Source organism: Microcaecilia unicolor, chromosome 3 (genome assembly GCF_901765095.1).
Source record: "Microcaecilia unicolor chromosome 3, aMicUni1.1, whole genome shotgun sequence".
Taxonomy (NCBI): domain Eukaryota; kingdom Metazoa; phylum Chordata; class Amphibia; order Gymnophiona; family Siphonopidae; genus Microcaecilia; species Microcaecilia unicolor.
In genome coordinates this window covers 286,452,319-286,470,218 of record NC_044033.1, presented here as the reverse complement: position 1 = coordinate 286,470,218, position 17,900 = coordinate 286,452,319, and the positions used below count along the sequence as shown (strand labels likewise).

At 47.2% G+C, this 17,900-nt stretch overlaps 1 protein-coding gene across 2 annotated transcripts in view; it reads left to right on the top strand.

The window, feature by feature from the left end:
* The window catches only part of TBCE (tubulin folding cofactor E), a 712,453-nt gene that overhangs the window by 26,319 nt on the left and 668,234 nt on the right, over positions 1 to 17,900 (top strand). For both annotated transcript variants that reach the window (XM_030198136.1, XM_030198134.1), the window contains exon 2: positions 15,066 to 15,189. In XM_030198136.1, coding sequence (XP_030053996.1) covers positions 15,087 to 15,189 — 103 coding nt within the window. In that variant the 5' untranslated portion in view covers positions 15,066 to 15,086. The remainder of the gene's footprint in view (positions 1 to 15,065; positions 15,190 to 17,900) is intronic.

Sequence of the window (17,900 nt, the reverse complement as noted above, 5' to 3'; positions counted from 1 at the left end):
AGCTCCCTGTCAAACCTCCACCAGTGTCATGGGATCTCAACGTGGTCCTCACCTAGCTGATGGAAGCTCGTTTTGAGCCACTGAATTCCTGCCATCTGAAGTACTTGACCTTGAAGGACGTTTTCTTGGTGGCTGTTACTTCAGCTAGTAGGGTCAGTGAGCTTCAGGCCTTAGTAGTAGATGCACCTTATACTAATTTTCATCACAACAGAGTAGTCCTCCGCATGCACCCTAGGTTCCTTGTGGCGGAGTTCCATCTGAACTAGTCGATTGTTTTGCCAACATTCCCCGACCTCATGCCCATCCTGGCAAAAGCAGCTTGCACACCTTGGACTGCAAGAGAGCATTGGCCTTTTATACTGAGTGAACAAAGCCCTTCAGATAGTCCACCCATCTTTTTATTTCATTTGATCCCAACAGGATGGAGTGTGCCATCAGGAAACGCACCATATCCAGTTGGCTAGCAGATTGCATCTCCTTCGCTTATACCCACGCTGGGCTGATTTTGGAGGGTCATGTCTTGGCTCATAATGTTAGAGCCATTGGTGTGTCAGTAGCCCTCTTGAAGTCAGCCTCCATTGAAGAGATTTGCAAGTCAGCGACGTGGTCTTCAGTCCACACATTCACATCTCACTACTGCCTTGAGCAGGATACCCGATGTGACATTGGGTTTGGGCAGTCAGTGTTGCAGAATCTGTTTAGGGTCTAGAATCCAACTCTACTCTCCTAGGCCCGATTTCTTCTGTTCCAGGCTGCACTCTCTTCTAGTTTGTATATAGTTTCAGGTTAATCTGTATTATGTCCTCGCTGTTGCGAGGCCCAGTTGACCACTGTTTGTTGTTTTGGGTGAGCCTGAATGCTAGGGATTCCCCACTTGTGAGAATATTGGACCATGCTTGTCCTTGGTGAAAGCGAAGATACTTACCTGTAGCAGGTATTCTCTGAGAATAGCAGGCTCCATATTCTCACAATCACGCCCATCTCCCCTTGGAGTTGTCTCCTTTCACTTCTTGTTTTTTTTTTTTTTACTTCAATCCTGTAAGGCAGGGCTGGTTGGGTTCACATCTCTGCAACTTAGACTAAATAACTACATTTTCTGCTTATCTTCTGCTTATTTATGACCCAAACTTGCACTGACTTCTGCTCAGTCTGTGTTGAGGTACCAGTCCTCAATTTTACTCAGAACGTCTTCCATTTATTTTTGGCTGGAGAAAGGAAATGTTATCTCCCCTAACTAACTCTCCTCGTGCACTGAGATTGGAGCTGGATCCTTATAACTCTAAAGTTATAATCTACAATCCGTGAGTTAAAAAATTATTTTAAATACATAATTCTACTTCTATAACTCTGAATCTTTTAGATTCCTTAAAACTAAAGGAAACCTATGCACTGTCTCCAAGAATTTCACATAGAAGTGCTAAGTGCAGCCATTTGTTTCTCTATTTGATGGAAGACTTTGATCTCACAGGCCTGGTCTGAATTTACAACTTTAAAAGGTCTGTTCTTTCAGCTATTAAAGCCTAACCCTGTAGCGCTTTAGAAATGTCAAATGTCAAATAGTAATTGCCAACTAGGAAGACTGCTGATCTACAGGATGTACGCCGAAAAAGTGGATTGCAGCGCCACCCAGTGAAATTTTGCCTAACTAGCTTCTGACACAAAAATGTGTCATGAAAGCATCCCAGTGGTGTGTGGGAGAAGGCAAAAGTGCAAGAGGTCAAACACCTACATAACAGTACTTAAAGGATCACCTCATTGTCGCACCAAAGCTACCCACAGCACCCCCATACCACCCTTGGGAACTATAGGATTGGTGAATGCCAGATCAGCTGCAAAGAAATCCTTGGTGATCCATGATGCCATAAATGAACAGCATCTTGACATCCTAGGAATAAGTGAAACCTGGCTAGAGAAAACAGCACCACTAAAAAAGGTCTTATGCCCCACTCACAAACGCTCACCTTGTTTTTTTCCAGAACTTCGGATCCTTAAACGCAAATGATGAAAACTGGAAAGTAGATGGCGCAAATCTCACCTGGATGAAGACAGGCTAAACTGCAGGAAGCACATGGCAAAGTACCGCCAAGCCTTAACAGCAACCAAAAAACAGTATTTCTCTCAATGCATTGCACAGGCTGCCTATTCAACCAAGCAGCTCTTCAGTATAGTAAACAGCCTACTGCAACCCCCACAACAAAACCAGCCTGCCCAGTCTAAACTGAACTGCAATGCTTTTGCTGCATACTTTGCCAACAAAATTAAAAGTCTCCACCAGGATTTACAGGCAATCCCACCCAGTGCCCAACCAGGGGTGCACAAACTCGCCCCCTCCTAACAGAGACAGATGGAACACTTTTAACCTAATGACACCTCCCGCTGAAGGTGGTGGAGATGTAAACGGTAACGGAATTAAAAAATGCGTGGGATAAACATAAAGGAATCCTGTTCAGAAGCAATGGATCCACAGAAGCTTAGCGGAGATTGGGTGGCAGAACTGGTGGTGGGAGGCGGGGCTAGTGCTGGGCAGACTTCTACGGTCTATGCCCTGAAAATGGCAGATAATGGCAGATACATATCAAAGTCAGGTATACACATAAAGCCGCACATATGAGTTTTATCTTGTTGGGCAGACTGGTTGGACCGTACAGGTCTTTCTCTGCCGTCATCTACTATGTTACTATGACAGAGGAGAGCCTTGACAAAATCCTAAGAGACCTTCGACCAACTACCTGCTCCCTCGATCCCTGCCCATCAAAGATAGTGCAGCAGGCAAGTATGGGCCTTATGGAAGGCGCCACAAAAATTGTGAACACCTCTCTTTTCAATGGGCAACTACCAACAGCATTAAAAAGGGCAGTGGTTCGCCCTCTCCTGAAGAAAAACAACCTTGACCTTGAAAAAACTCTCGCAGTATAAATATACATCGGAGAAGGCTGGAGCGGGGCAGAGTGGGTCGCAGAGGGTCTCAACACGTGGCGCGAAAATGGCGCCCGAAGAATCCGAGTCGGACCTGGACCCTGAAACTGCTGAAACCGGAGACATGGTGGTAAACGTGAAAGATATCTCCCGCTGGTTTAAAGAAATGAAAACGGAGCTTATAACAACCTGGAAAAGCATCCAAACGGCGGTGGCGGAGCTACATGCTGAAATGAAAGAGAGGAGGATGAGTAGCCGAGACGGAAGCAAGAGTAGAGGCGATGGCGGAAGAGGTCGGGAGTCTGCAGTTTGGGCTAGCGTTGGAACAGCAAAGGCGAGAAGAGTTGGAGAGAGCAATCGAAGATCTAGAAAATAGAACACGAAGGTGCAACTTACGGATTAAAGGAGTGCCAGAGGAAGAACAGTTTAAAGATGTGCTGGCGGTGGTGATGGAATTAAGTGAGTACATCCTACACTCGGGAGTGGAGTCGGCAGAAGTCCAAGAGCCTGAGACTATTAAAATTGACAGAGCCCACAGGAGCTTGGGCCCACAAAGGGGGAATTTTCCAAGGGACATAATTGTCTGCTGTCATGAGTTTGCAGTGAAAGAGCGGATATGGAAGAAAGCCAGAGCTTTGGGAGAGGTGCATTGGAAGGGCTGCAAGCCACAAGTCTTTCAAGATCTTGCTAAAATGACCCTCCAAAAGAGACGGGATTTTAAAGAGATTACTTCCTATTTACAGGCTTGAGATATAAATGGCTGAACCCCTTTGGGCTTCAAGTTACAGTAGGGGACAAATCTCGAAGGCTGTTAAGACCAGAAGGAACTTGGAAAATTCTAGCGGAGTTGGGATGTAAAAATTTACCAGTGGAAGTGGGAAACTCACCAAGAAAACGCCAGGGAGATATCAGACGGAATACTCCTAGATGGGAAAAGGTGGACAGAGAAAACAAGAGATCAACACCATCTGAGACTGAAGAGTTAAGTCTCGGGAGGAGGTAACAGAGTGGAGTGGCTTAGGAGACTTTTTGCATCTGAATGGACGGGGAGAGGTTGTTACAGTAAAGTGTTTTTTCTCTTTCTTTCAGGGAAGGAATTATAAGAGGGGGGAGGGAGATTAGTTAGGAAGGGGACATATAAAACATAAGATGGGATTCTGGCAAAGGCTAGCTTCCTCAGGGTTCAAACTGGCTGGAGAAGCAACAGGCCAGTTGCGAGGATTGGGAGGGGGGAAGGAGGGCAGAGGGGGAGGGGGAATGGGATAAGAGTGGGTTCATGGAATGTCAATGGCTTGAACAGTCCAGGTAAACGTAGTAGTATTTTTCGGGAATTGAGAAGGATGAAATGGGATGTGGTAATGTTACAGGAAACACATATTCGTCAAAAAGATGTGTCCTTGATATTGAATAAAGGCTTAGGGGAGGGTTTTCCAGTAGCTGACCCGAAAGGAGGTAAAACGGGAGGATTAATTATCTATGTCAGAGATGGTTTGCAATTTGTTAAGGAAGCAGTATATACAGATAAAGCGGGGAGGTGTATAGCTTTGAAAGGAAAAATCCACAACATACCTATTACATTTGTAAATGTTTATGCCCCGAATACTGGACAGGGGGATATTTTGAGTCCTTAACGGAAAACCTAGGGGACTTTGTGGGAAGGAGGGTATCATGGGCGGGGACTTCAATTTCCCTGTAGAGAAGATCGATCACTCAAAGGGACGAGGAAATGGGGACACAAGGACGAAGGGGCAACTGCTCAAATTAATGAAGGCGATGGATATGGTGGACGTGTGGAGGCTGCAGCATCCTGGGCAGAATACTTTCACACATTATTCACATGCACAACAAATTTACACTAGAATTGATGCACTTTGGTGCAGTCGGGAAGTCTGGGGGGAGATAAAAGGTTCAGAGATTGAGAGTATACATGCTTCTGATCATGCACCCATATGGATAGCATTAAGTGGCCTGGGGAAAAGGAGAGTAGGGGCACATTGGAAGCTTAATGAATCACTTTTGGATGGTGAGCAAGACTGTAAAGAGTTGAGGGAGATTATTAAGGAATACTTTGACAAGAATGATACGGGGGAAGTCTCAGATGGGATCCTTTGGGATGCATTGAAAGCGGTAGTAGGGGGGCACGGCGAAAAAGGGAAGGATTAGCTAGGGAATTAGAAGTACGTCAGAATTTGGCCCGTTATGAAGTGGAACATCAACAGGGGGGGGGGGGGGATTCCAGGAGTTTAGCAGAACTGTTGAAGTGGAAAACAGAGCTGCAACAGATACAAATGGCAAAGATGGAGTATCATAGGAGCTTATTAAAACAAAAGTTTTTTGAATTTAGCAATAGAGTGGGCAGTATGCTGGCCAGGAGCTTAAGACACAGACGCATTAAGAATACGATTATGAAAATTAAGGGAATGGGAGATAAAATGTTCTACCAAGACGAGGAGATAAAGGAACAATTCGTGAGCTTCTATAGGAGCTTATATACAAAGGAGACACAGGCGACTACGGGGGATATTCGGAATTATATACAGGGGTTAGGTTTGAGACGAGTAACAGAACAACAAAGGGGGGAGATGGACGCAGCCTTTACTTTGGATGAGATATTACACGTTATTAAGGGATTAAAGGGGGGAAAAGCGCCAGGATTGGATGGATTCACGGCCAAATATAAAATATTCGGCCAGGAATTGGGACCACTGCTGGTACGGATTGGAAATGCCTGCTCTAGAGAAGGGAAGCTACCCACTATCATGTATGAGGCAGGGATATCGGTGCTGTTGAAACCTGGGAGAGATCCGACTGTATGTGGATCATACCGCCCGATATCCCTGATAAATACAGATGTAAAAATATTAGCAAAAGTAATGGCAAATCAGCTTAAGAAAATTTTGCCGAGTATAATACATGAAGATCAATCGGGGTTTATCGAACGTAGACAAGTGGCAGGCAATATCAGGCATACATTGAATATCCTTTGGGGGGCTAAAAGGAGGGGGGGGACTCCCTGACGTTGCTTACGGTTGATGCAGAAAAGGCATTTGACCGGGTGGAGTGGGATTATTTATGGGAGGTCATGGCAGAAATGGGATTTGGGAAGGCATTTATTGGATGGGTCAAGGGACTTTACAGGTCACCAGTGGCAAGGATCAAAGTGAATGGGGGTTGGTCAGAACAATTAAACATCCAAAGGGGGACGCGACAGGGGTGTCCACTTTCCCCATTACTGTTTGCCATCTCTATCGAACCGTTGGCCCAGAGAGTTCGGTCGCTAAATGCTATTAAAGGGGTTAGGATGGGAGGGCGTGAACACAAGGTAGCCTTATTTGCTGACGATATTTTATTTTATGTTGATTCTCCATTAACGACATTGCCAGTTATAGTCACTGAACTTAAGGGTTTTGGGGAAATTTCAGGTTTTAAAATAAACATAAATAAATCAGACCTTATGGGGGTGACTACCTCGGATACCGAAACCCGCCAGTTGGAGGAAAGGTTTTCTTTTAAGAGGGCACCTTTAAAATTTCATTATTTGGGTATCTGGATGCCACTAGACCTAGAAGACCTTTATCGGTTAAATTATGGGCCCCTGCTTAAAGCTATTAGAGAAGATATGAATAGATGGAGGGCAGGGTGGCTGTCTTGGTGGGGGAGGATTGCAGCTTTCAAAATGAATATCTTGCCCAGGCTGCTGTTTCTTTTTCAGACTCTACCAATCCAGGTCCCCAAAAGGGAGATATTACGAATACAATCGGACCTAGGGAGATTCATATGGGAAGGGCGTCCGGCGAGAATATCCCGGAAAACTATGTGGAAAACGGTGGAACAAGGGGAAAGGGGCATGCCCAACGTGCTCTGGTATTATTGGGCAGCACAATTAAAGCAGATTGGAGTAAAGTAGATCTATCCCCAGTTACAAGATTAGAGCAGATTTTTGTACAAGAGGGTAAGCTTGATGGGTTACTGTGGGTTTCAATCCCGGAGGGTAGTTATAAGAAAATGACCTTAAATCCCTTTGTTTCACATTTACTGGAGCTCTGGGGTACCCTGAAAGGGAAAGTTCGGAACTCTCAGAGGAGCTCCACATACGCCTGGATTACCCAGGAACCCAGATTTCCAGTGGGTGGAGAGAGTACAATATTTAAAGCATGGGCTCAGAAAGGGTTAATTCAGTTTCGCGAATTGATGGGTGACAGAACTATTAAGAAATATGAACTTCTGGCCACAGATCACTACCATATATGAAGGCATGGGAAAGAGATTTAGGAGTGGTAATTAGTATCCCGGAGTGGAAAAAAGTGTGTATGGAGATTAAAAAAACATCTGTTTGTGTATTATTAAAAGAGAATGCTTATAAGATTCTAAGCAGATGGTATTATACCCCGGATAGGCTGAAAACTATGTATCCGGATGCCTCGGATAAATGCTGGAGATGTGAAAAGAAAATTGGTTCCTATTACCATATATGGTCGGAATGTGAGCCATTGCAGAAATTTTGGGGGGAAGTAACCAAGCTACTTACCAAGGCTCTGGGGGTGCTATTTCCCTGTGACCCTAAATGGTGTTTACTAGGCTGGGGGAATAGAAAAGGAAAGAGATGCTGGTAACTGGAAGCAGAAGGAAGGACCAACCATACAGAACTGGATACTGAAACTTAAGGCGGTCTCTGCACTGGAAAAATTGACAGACCGTCGTAAGGGGAAGCTAAATAATGCAGCAGAGGAATGGGTACAACTGAACGAACTTTTAGAATATACTAGTTGAATCTGGGCTGGGAACGCTAGGGAAGATAAGCGGGAGGGTGGGGGGTGGGAATAGGGGAGGGGGCAAGGAGGGGGTGTAAAAGGAGGGTTCTAGTGTTTCTTTTGAGGGTTGATGTTTACAGAAATTGTTTGAGATGCTGAATTTTACTTGACTGTCCTATGCTCCAAAACTAATAAGCAGTATGCAGTGTACTCGGAGGGGATGCAGGGTAGAGTTGGGGGGGTGGGGGAATCGTTCAAAACATTCATGATGAGATTATTACTATGTACTCAGATTGTTTTGATTTCATTGGATATATGATGAGATTCATGTCTGTTACTTTTTGGTATATCATCAATAAAAAAAATTATTGAATTGGAAAGCTGAAGTGAAATCAGTCAGGTGTTTTTTCTTCTTAGCTGCAGAGTTTGATTCTTGCTCTTTGCATAATTTAAACACCTGACTGTTTAAATGGCCACGGGGGGGGGGGGGGGGGGGGAGAGCAAAGTGCAAACCAAGGGTAGGGGAAAATAATTTCCCGGAAGGCAGAGAACTCCAAGGGATAAGAAGAGGCAGAAAATCGTGTCATGAGGAGGACAATCTATTTATTTATTTTATTAGGATTTATTTACTGCCTTTTTGAAGGAATTCATTCAAGGCAGTGTACAGTAAGAATAGATCAAACATGAGCAGGAGGCAATTAGAGCAGTAAAAATATTCGAACCACAATACAAAGTGTATGGCATGGCATACTACTTGCAATGACAACACAATATGTACTTGTCACACCGCTATGGACGATCTGGAGTAGTGAGCTCTTGGGCTGATGCCAGCGACCGACAACAGTAGGAAAACCACCCAAACTGCTGGAAGAGACTTGGCTTTACTGGACTGGAACCAAAAGCTGGAATGGACTTGGCTTGGCTGAGCTGGAACCGGATACTGGAACGGACTTGGCTTGGCCGGACTGGAACCAAAAGCTGGAAGAGACTTGGGTTGGCTGGACTGGAACCAAAAGCTGGGGCGGACTTGTGGCTGAACTGGAACAAAAAGCTGGAGCAGATTTGGCGTGGCTGAACTGGAACCAAAAGCTGGAGCGGACTTGGCGTGGCTCAACTGGAACCAAAAGCTGGATTCAGGATTTACAAGCAAGCTTGGCTGGAGTTCAGGATTCTCTCACAAGACCGATTCCAGCCGGGAAGGGCAGAGGCTAAGGACAGACAAGTAGGAGGAGAAATACAGCAGAAGGCAGACAGGCTAGAGACACACAGCAGGGAACTAAAGCTGAAGACACGCAAGGCAGATACAAACAGTAAGGAACTGAAACTAAAAGGCGTATCTTCAAAGCAGTCGGGCGCACAAAGCTCCACAGATTGCTGTGGAACTCCGTAAGCCCAAGTGCCCCCAAGATGAGCCTCTTAAGACACACAAGGCAGAAACAGACGGTAGGACTGAAGCTAAGACACACGGGACAAATTCAAACAAGGCATTGAAGCTGAGACATAAGATACAAAGCTGACAAACACAGACAGACAACTGAACAAAGGCTAAAGGTCAGGTAGAAGAGAGTAGAACTAGCAGAGCTAGAACTGCAAGAAGCAGTCACAGACGAAAGGACATCTGAAGACCTCTGTTGCAAAGGCAAAGCCTGAAAGTTCCCAGGTGCTTAATAAAGGCAGCAGAAACATTGGGGCAAGTCTGGAGTGCTGGAAGATCAGGACTGGAATGGGACCTGGAAGATGCCTGAGAAACAGGGAAAAAACAGTCCACAGCAACCACGGGGCTTGGTCACCTGGGGGCAAGGTGAGTGTAAGCATGGAATATAGTCACAGTTGTGACAGTACCTCCTCCTCAAGGCCCCCCTGGTCTCCATGGGAGGTTTGGGTCTCCAGGGATATCTTCGGTGGGACCTGCTGACAAGTCTAGGTGAATGAACAGGAACCACAGAACTGGAAGTTGATAGCAGGTCTATGGGTGGAGGACAAGGCTGGATTTTGTTAATAGAATTAGATCCTGCCCTCCGCCCTGGAATAGAACTACAAGCCGTGGACCGCCGTGGCCTCTCCTTGGGACCAGAAGCTTCCCCACAAACCGGACTGTTCTGCGCCCTATTCCCCAGGTTCTGCTTCTCAAGCATAGTACAAGAATATAAGTTTTGCGGAGTCTTCTTAGCCCCTCCGTTGAAGGGGAGCTTAACCTTGGATGTAGTGCTGGTTTCAACTCGAAGGTGTCTGATCTGAGGGGAATGCAAGCTGTGGCCAGGACAACCACAGAAGTATCAGAGTTTTGAGACTGTGAATCACTAATATCAGAAGGCTCGCTTGCGGGTATCACATCGTGTAATGTCTTTTGGAGAGGGTGTAGTTAGTGAAAGTCCTTGGGAGGACCTTAGTGTCCTTGGCGGTGTGTGGAGGATCATCCTATTCTTCAGATACTCGGGGCTATTTCCTTTCAGGGCCTTGAAGATCAGACATAGAGTTTTAAATTTAGCACTATGTATTGTACTGGTAGCCAATGAAGCTTTTGCAAAAATGGTGTGATGTGGTCACGTCGCTTGCAACCTTCTATGAGTCTTGCGGCTGCATTCTGAATCAACTGGAGCTGGTGCAGGCCCTTTGTAGTCAGACCATTGTATAGTGCATTGCAGTAATCCAGTCTTGATGTTACCATGGCATGTACAACTGGGATAAGATTTACCTTCTCGATGTAAGGAGAGAGGCAGCGTAGCTGTCGCAAATAGTAGAAGCAGTTCTTGAAGGTTGCTTGGATTTGGGGAATCAGAATAAGTGTTGAATCTAACTGTATTCCAAGGTTCCTGACTTGTGAGTTGAGGGGGAGTTCATACTTCCCAAAAGGGATTTTGATGTCAGGTATGTATCCACTTGTGTTAGGGACCCAGAGAAGACCGGTTTTACTTGGGTTCAGGCAAAGTTTGTTGTGTTTAGCCCATTCTTGAATTGATGTTAGACAAGTGATCAGTTTATTCAAGGCTTAGGTAAGTCAGGTTCAATGGGTATGAATAACTGCACATCATCCGCATAGATGTAGAACTGAGTGTCCATTGACTGAATCAGCTCAGCTAGTGGCTTGAGGTAGATATTGAACAGAATAGGTGACAGAATCGATCCTTGTGGTACCCCGCAGGTTAGTGTCCATGGTGGTGATGAGTTGCTGCCAATCATTATGGATTGTTGCCTGTCTGATAGATAGGATCTGAACCAGGCAAGTACTGTTCCATTGATACTTGTTTCTGTCAGTCATGCTAGCAAGATATCATGATTCACAGTGTCAAAAGCTGCTGAGAAATCTAGCAGTACTAACATCGAGGCAAATCCCTTGTCTCAGTTTCTGTGAAGATCATCTAGCAGGGATACGAGGACCGTTTCTGTTCCATAACCAGGTCTGCTAGTCAATTCCACGGAGGTAAAAGGTCTGGCGTGTGGGAAGACAGTTGTACTTAAGTAAAAGGAATGTTGGGTAGAGTCTGCATTGGGGCTCCATTGGAGATGTAACCCACATGTGAGAATCTGCTTGTCCTTGGAGAAAGACTTGTTCTTAAGCAGATAAGATGTGTGTGCCCTGAATGTAGGCGCTATTGCTGCTAGTATTTATAAAAACACATAGGCACCTGTGTATCGTATTAAATAGCAACAAAATAGCCACCTTCCTGCTTGCTTAACCCAGGAACCCTGTTATAAAATTATCCTCAAAATCTACTATAATAAAACTCACCCTCAACGTTCTGAGGACACTGACGTCAATGAAGCCAAGCTCTGACTTCCTTCAAAAAGGTTCGTGGTGGTGAAGTCACCAAAATCGCTTTGGCCCCGCCCTCAAGGGCGGAGCAATGGCAGAACAACGAAGGGGTTGGCAGGGAGGGAGGCGGGGGGGGGGGGGGAAATCGCTCCGGGCCCTGCCCTCGCATCAAACGTCATGATGTTGGGGGCGGAGCAATGCCAGAACAAAGAAGGGGTTGGCCAGGGAGGGAGGGGGGTGTTGGCGACGAAAACCTTGCTAGCGCCTGTTTCATTTGCTCTGAAATGGGCTTCTTTTACTAGTGTGTAATAAGTTACTCATTTTCATTGGACGATACTGTTTTCTTTGCCTCTTTAAGAAAATGTTGAACACCTATTTAGTCAGTCTTGTTCGTTTCAAATTTTCTACCCAAGTGTGTACTTCTAAATTTGTGAGGTTTTGCTTGAATTATTTGGGGTTATATGAAAATTTATTTTAGTATTTAGTAACATAGTAAGTGACAGCAGAAAGAGACCTAAACGGTCCATCCAGTCTGCCCAACAATGAATGTGATGCAAAATACTTGGTCATGATCTTTCTTTGGCATTTCTGGGACAATGACCATAGAAGTCCGCCTGGTCCTGTCCTCAACATTCCAACTATTGGAGTTGCTGTGCTGTCGAAGCCCTCCCGAATCTATCTGTCTTGTCATTTGCTGGACACAGACTGTTAAAATCTGCCCAGCACTGTCCTCAGGTTCCAGTGATGTTTTTTGTAGTTAATAGTGTACAGAGGTGTGTAAATTAAATACTTTATATCTCCTTCTTTATTAATAAGTGATTGGCAGAGAGGAGCACTTTCAGAAAAAAATATTCCAAAAAAGAAATGAAGAAAATCATATCCCTAGAAGCACACACAAGTCACTCAAAGCAGAACCCCTCCCCCCCAAAATAAGCAAATATGAATAAAAAATAAACAGAAGAAGAATTAGCAACTAAGAGTAGGGTGAAAAGATTTTATTTCTTCCTTTCCACTGAATATTTTAATTTTTTTGCTTTGGCACCTGAGATTTTAAAACTATTTCCTGCTTCATTTCTTCCATTTTTTTTTTACTCGTTTATTTTAAGTCACACAACTTTTTTACTCCTATCTAAAGAAGGTTTTATAATATTTTGGATGAAAGTATACAAAAGTAAAAAGATCTCCACAGAGCATATTGATATAGGAGTGAATAATTTTCTAGGTAACCTGTGGTAGCTGTAGAGGGCAACTGAATTTCAGTTTGGCTTTGGTGCTAAAACTGGCCTGAAATTCATGTTTATACCTTGTTTCGGTTTTGGCCATCATTTTTGGCAGGATTGGAAACTTTTATACTGGCTCCCATTGCTCTCTCCCGCCCAGGTCTGCCTGCTTTCAGCTGTCTCTGGTGATCTAGTGGGTAGTCTAGTTAGGGCAGGAGCGATGTTCAGTCACTCCTCCCCATGTCCTCTCTGCTGATTGTGCTGCATTGATGATACTGAAGAACTGCCCTATAAATGTCTGGTGATGAATACTTTATAAAGATAACTAGTATAAAAGGCCCGTTTCGGTAGGCAATGAAACGGGCACTAGCAAGGTAATCCCCCCCCCCCCCGCAGCGTCCTTCCTGTCTCCCCTGCCCCCCCTGCAGCCACCCATCTGGTCTCAGGACCCCTCCCCACCAACCCTCCTCTGCCCCTGCAGCCACGCATGTGCAGCGGCCCTCCTCTCTCCCCTTCTGCCCCTGCAGCCACCCATGTCCAGCGACTCTCCTCTCCCCCTGCCCCCCCTGCAGCCACCCATGTCCAGCAACCCTCCTCTCCCCCTGCAGCTACCCATGTCCAGCGACCCTCCTCTCCCATGCCCCCCTGCAGCCACCCATGTCCAACGACCCTCCTCTCCTTTCCCTCCCTGTAGCCACCCATGTCCAGCGACCCTCCTCTCCCCTTGCCCCCCCTGCAGCGTCCCTTCTGTCTCCCTCCCCTCCCCTGCAGCCACCCATCTGGTCTCCCTGCCCCCCCGCCCCCTCCCTGCCCCCCCCGCAGCCATCCATGTCCAGTGACCCTCCTCTCCCCCTGCAGCCACCCATGTCCAGCGACCCTCCCCTCCCCCTGACCCCTCCAGCCACCCATTTCCAGCGACCCTCCCCTCCCCCCTCGGCGCATCACCGAAACCCTTACCCCCCCAGCGCATCACCCAAGCCCCTACCCCCCCCTCGGGCACATCAACCCCCTCGCCACCCACAGCCACCAATACTAACACTGTCCGGCCGCTGCTGCGTCTCCTGTTGAGCAGCAGCGGCCGGTACAAAAAGAAAAAAGCCAAAAAAAGATTTTAAACCTGAACCACGGCTCCGTAGACAGCCATCTGGCATTGGCTGTCATCTCTGCAGCCGCTCCTCCTCTCCCCTCTGACATCGCTGCGCTCCTCTGGGGTCTTCCTGCAGGGGCAGTGACGTGGAGGGGAGAGGAGGAGCTGCTGCAGTGACGACAGCCAGCGCCAGATGGCTGTCTACGGAGCCGCGGTTCAGGTTAAAAATCTTTTTTTTGCTTTTTTCTTTTTGTACCGTCCGCTGCTGCTCCACAGGAGAAGCAGCAGCGGCCGGACTGCGTTAGTATTGGCGGCTGCGGTTGGCGAGGGAGTTGATGTGCCCGAGAGGGGGGGGGGTAGGGGCTTTGGTGATGCGCTGGGGGGAGGTGTCTTGGGTGATGCGTCGAGGGGGGTGGGTAGGGGCTTGGGTGCTGCACTGGGGTGGAGGGGCTTGGGTGTTGCGCCAAGGGGGGGCACTGAGAGCTGATTGGTAGGCAGGGGGAGGAGTAGGGATGCACGCTCCACGTGTTTCCCTACTCCTCCCCCTGCCTGGCTCGCGGTTTTGCAGGGCAGGGGCTTGGGTGTTGCGCCGAGGGGGGGCACTGACAGCTGTTTCCCAGGCAGGGGGAGGAATTACTCCTCCCCTTGCCTTGGAATCAGCTGTCAGTGACATCACTGACGTCAGTGCATTCTAAACTGCCTAGCAGACCACCTCCGAGGGAGCCACGGTCTCAGGCACATTAGAACGCTGGAGGTGAGAATTATTATATAGGATATGGATTACAGCAGCATGTTGCTTGGGGCATTATTGTGACTTGTTTGGGGCTTTGTCTTCTCACAGTAATCTGGTTTCCAGTCTGAGTATTGTGTTAGCTGGAGTCGGACATATTTTTTGATTTATTATTCTTTTCTGGAAGATGTGTGCTTCCTGAATCTCTTTTTTGGGGGGTTATTTAGGTGGCATTTATGATGTATGATTGAATTAGCTCTTAACCTGCGACACACAGTGCAGTCGGGAGTATGAGGGAGCTGTAATTTTGATGACTTTTCTCTCCACTTTTTTGCAACTCAAGGTGAGACTGGTTCAGTTTACTTTTTGAGCTGTGATTTGTTAGATTTTCTGGTACATGGCGACAGCCATTTTCTCCTTGGATGTACCCATCCTGGCTTATGTACCACTGTTATTTCAGACTCTGACCACATCTCAAAGTATTCAGACTCTGTCTGAATCCTTTGAGGTGTGGTCATATTCTGCCTGCAATTGTTTACCTGTTGTTTAATTTTATTTTTTTCTGGTTTAAAACAGTTGTTTTTAACATAACTTTTTTTACCTCCAGTTTTGGTGCTGTGAAGCATTCATGATGAATTCCACAGTACCCCCTGATGCTGAAGGTAGAAGAATCATTTGTGATGGAGATTATGCAACTGTGCGTTATGTTGGATATGTCCCACCTACACCAGGTAGTCTTAGTTTTTATTGTTTTCTGCATAGTACTTAAATAAAAGATGATAAACATGTAAGTGGTACCGAACTGGTGGTATTCTCTTGATGCTGTTCCAGTTGTGGCCACAATGGGATGAATCTTTTCCTTGTCATCTATACCAGACCAGTCCAGACTAATGGGTTGTGTCCATCCACTAGTGGAAGGAGACAGAGAAAATAGTTCTAAGTAATTCGCACTTAAGTGTATTGTGCCACTTGGAATATTCAGTATTTTCTCTGATGGATGGATTGTGCATGTCTTCTAGCTGTTTGCTGACTGGCTTTTGACTGGAGCAAGGGGTGTACTGGTATCAGGTTTTGTGTTTTTTTTTTTTACGTTTCAATGATTTTTATTGACAACAAATTCAAAATAAACCTTGACACTTCAATAAACTTTTACAGCGTCTCCTTTGCTATCAAACATTTACTTATTTATTTTTTCCTTGTCATCAAGCAGATGAAGCCGTTACGTATGGGTTATGTCCATCAACCAGCAGGGGAGATAGAGAGCACTCAAACTCTCACAGTGCCCTCTTGGCCAGCTAGCTCCACTGCCTCTTCAGTATTCTCTATCTCCCCTAGCAGGGTGGCTGCAGCTTGTTCGAGCTCCAGAAAAATCTGCCGGGAGGTGGTTCCTGGCTTGCCAGTTGTTAACCGGGGTGTTGGAGGCTATAGCAGCCTCACTTTAAAGGCACATAGGTTAGCCCTTTCCCTGCCTTACCCATATCTCTGTGGATGTGGACATATTGCCTTGCTTTCCCTGTCCTTACCCACCAACAGTGGATGCAGGCATATAAGTTCGCCCTTTCCCACTCATCTGAGCCTCCGGAGTCTTCAATACCTCTGCTTTCCTCACAGCTTAAAAAAAAAAAAAAAAAAAAGTTGCGTCGCGTTTTTAAACGCAGAGACGCTGGAACAGAGGTTTTTGACCTGATTTTCAGCAGGATCGTAGTTGTACACTAGATCCTTTGAGGTAAGAGTGTTTTCCAACTCCTCCGGGGTGGGCCCGCGATCGGGGCGATTTTGGCGCGAAACCGCCATCTTGGATTTTACCGCCGTTTTTCGGCGATGGCTGCGGACAATGTAAAGCGCTGTTCCACTTGTGGCAAGCGCAAATCAGCAGCAGGGCTCTGTAAATCGTGCTGTACTGGCGTAGGAGCCGGCCCGAGCATGGCGAGCGATGTTTCTTCCCGCTCTGAGCTGGCAGCGGGCGCCATTTTGCTTACACCGCATGGCGCGGCCTCCGTGGACGGAGAGACCTGAGCCGGGTGGGGCACCTCGAGATGAGGTTATTTCAGGAGTGGCTAGCACCGGACAGGATTTGGGTGCCCAGGGTGAGATTTTCTCCCCGGATTTTGTGCTTTTGCTGCATAAAGCATACATGATGAAAAGAGCCCTTCCTCAAGGGTCGCCTGAGGCTCCTCTGATTGCCCCCCCCCGATGGATTCTGGCCTGGGACTGCCCAGTGAGGTTTTTTTTCCCGGATGCTTGGCCTAAAGATAAGCGCAGAAGGGTTAATTCCCCTTCAGATTGTGGTGCACCTTTTTCCCCCCCGTGGTCGGGGTGTGAGGATTCGGAGAACTCTGACAGACGTTCTTGGTCTGAGGAACCAGAGTCAGGTGCGGATTTACCACAGGATCTGGATGATCCCTCCGCGGTGAGGATTTTCCACCGTGATGAGCTGCCAGCGCTTATTTCAGATACCCTGCAGGCCCTCTCGATTGAAGATCCTGACAGTGGCATGGCCTCCTCGGGTAATCCCAGGATGGCTAGTACCAAGAAAGCTGCTCGGGCCTTCCCTTTGCATGACTCCATCCTAGAGCTTGTTTCGGCTCAGTGGGCTGACCCCGAGGGACCTTTGAGAGTTTCCAGGGCTATGGGGCAGTTATACCCTCTGCGTGAGGGACATATGGCTCGTTTTCAAATGCCTACAGTGGATGCCCTAGTCACTGCGGTGACAAAGAGAACTACCCTCCCTGTTGAAGGAGGTGTTGCCCTGAAGGATGTTCAAGACTGTAGGCTGGAAACAGCATTGAAACGGTCCTTTGAAATTGCAGGTCTCACTGTTCGGGCGTCTGCATGCAGCTGTTATGCTGTGAGAGCCTGCCTAGCTTGGCTGCAACAGGCAGTGGCTCAGCCCGGAGATGGAGCGGAGCCCTTCTTGGATGTGGCTCCGCGGATGGAGGTGGCCTTGTCCTTTCTGGCTGATGCCCTTTATGACCTTGTCAGAGCTTCGGCTAAACAAATGGCAGTAGCAGTGGCGGCTCGCCGTCGTCTGTGGCTACGACACTGGGCAGCGGACATGGCCTCTAAGCAAAGGTTGGTGAAGTTGCCTTTTCAAGGACTATTTGGTGAGGAGTTGGAGAAAATTGTGAAAGGCCTGGGTGATCCAAAACCCCAGCGCTTGCCCGAAGATAGGCAGAGGCCTTCCTCTAAGGGCCAGGCGGTCCACTCCTCGTACAGACCTCGCTTCCGTGAAGCTAGAAGGTACCGCCCGGGGCGTTCTGCTGGGTTCACTTCACGTGCCCGTGGTCAGCAGAGGAACTCCTTTCGCTCGGACAAGCGTTCCGCAGCCGGTGGCTCAAGACCAGGAGTTCAGGGGCAACCCTCTCAATGATGGTGCGCCGGCCCTCTCCTCGATGCCTGTCATCGGAGGACGGCTTTCCCTCTTTGTCGAGGAGTGGGCCAA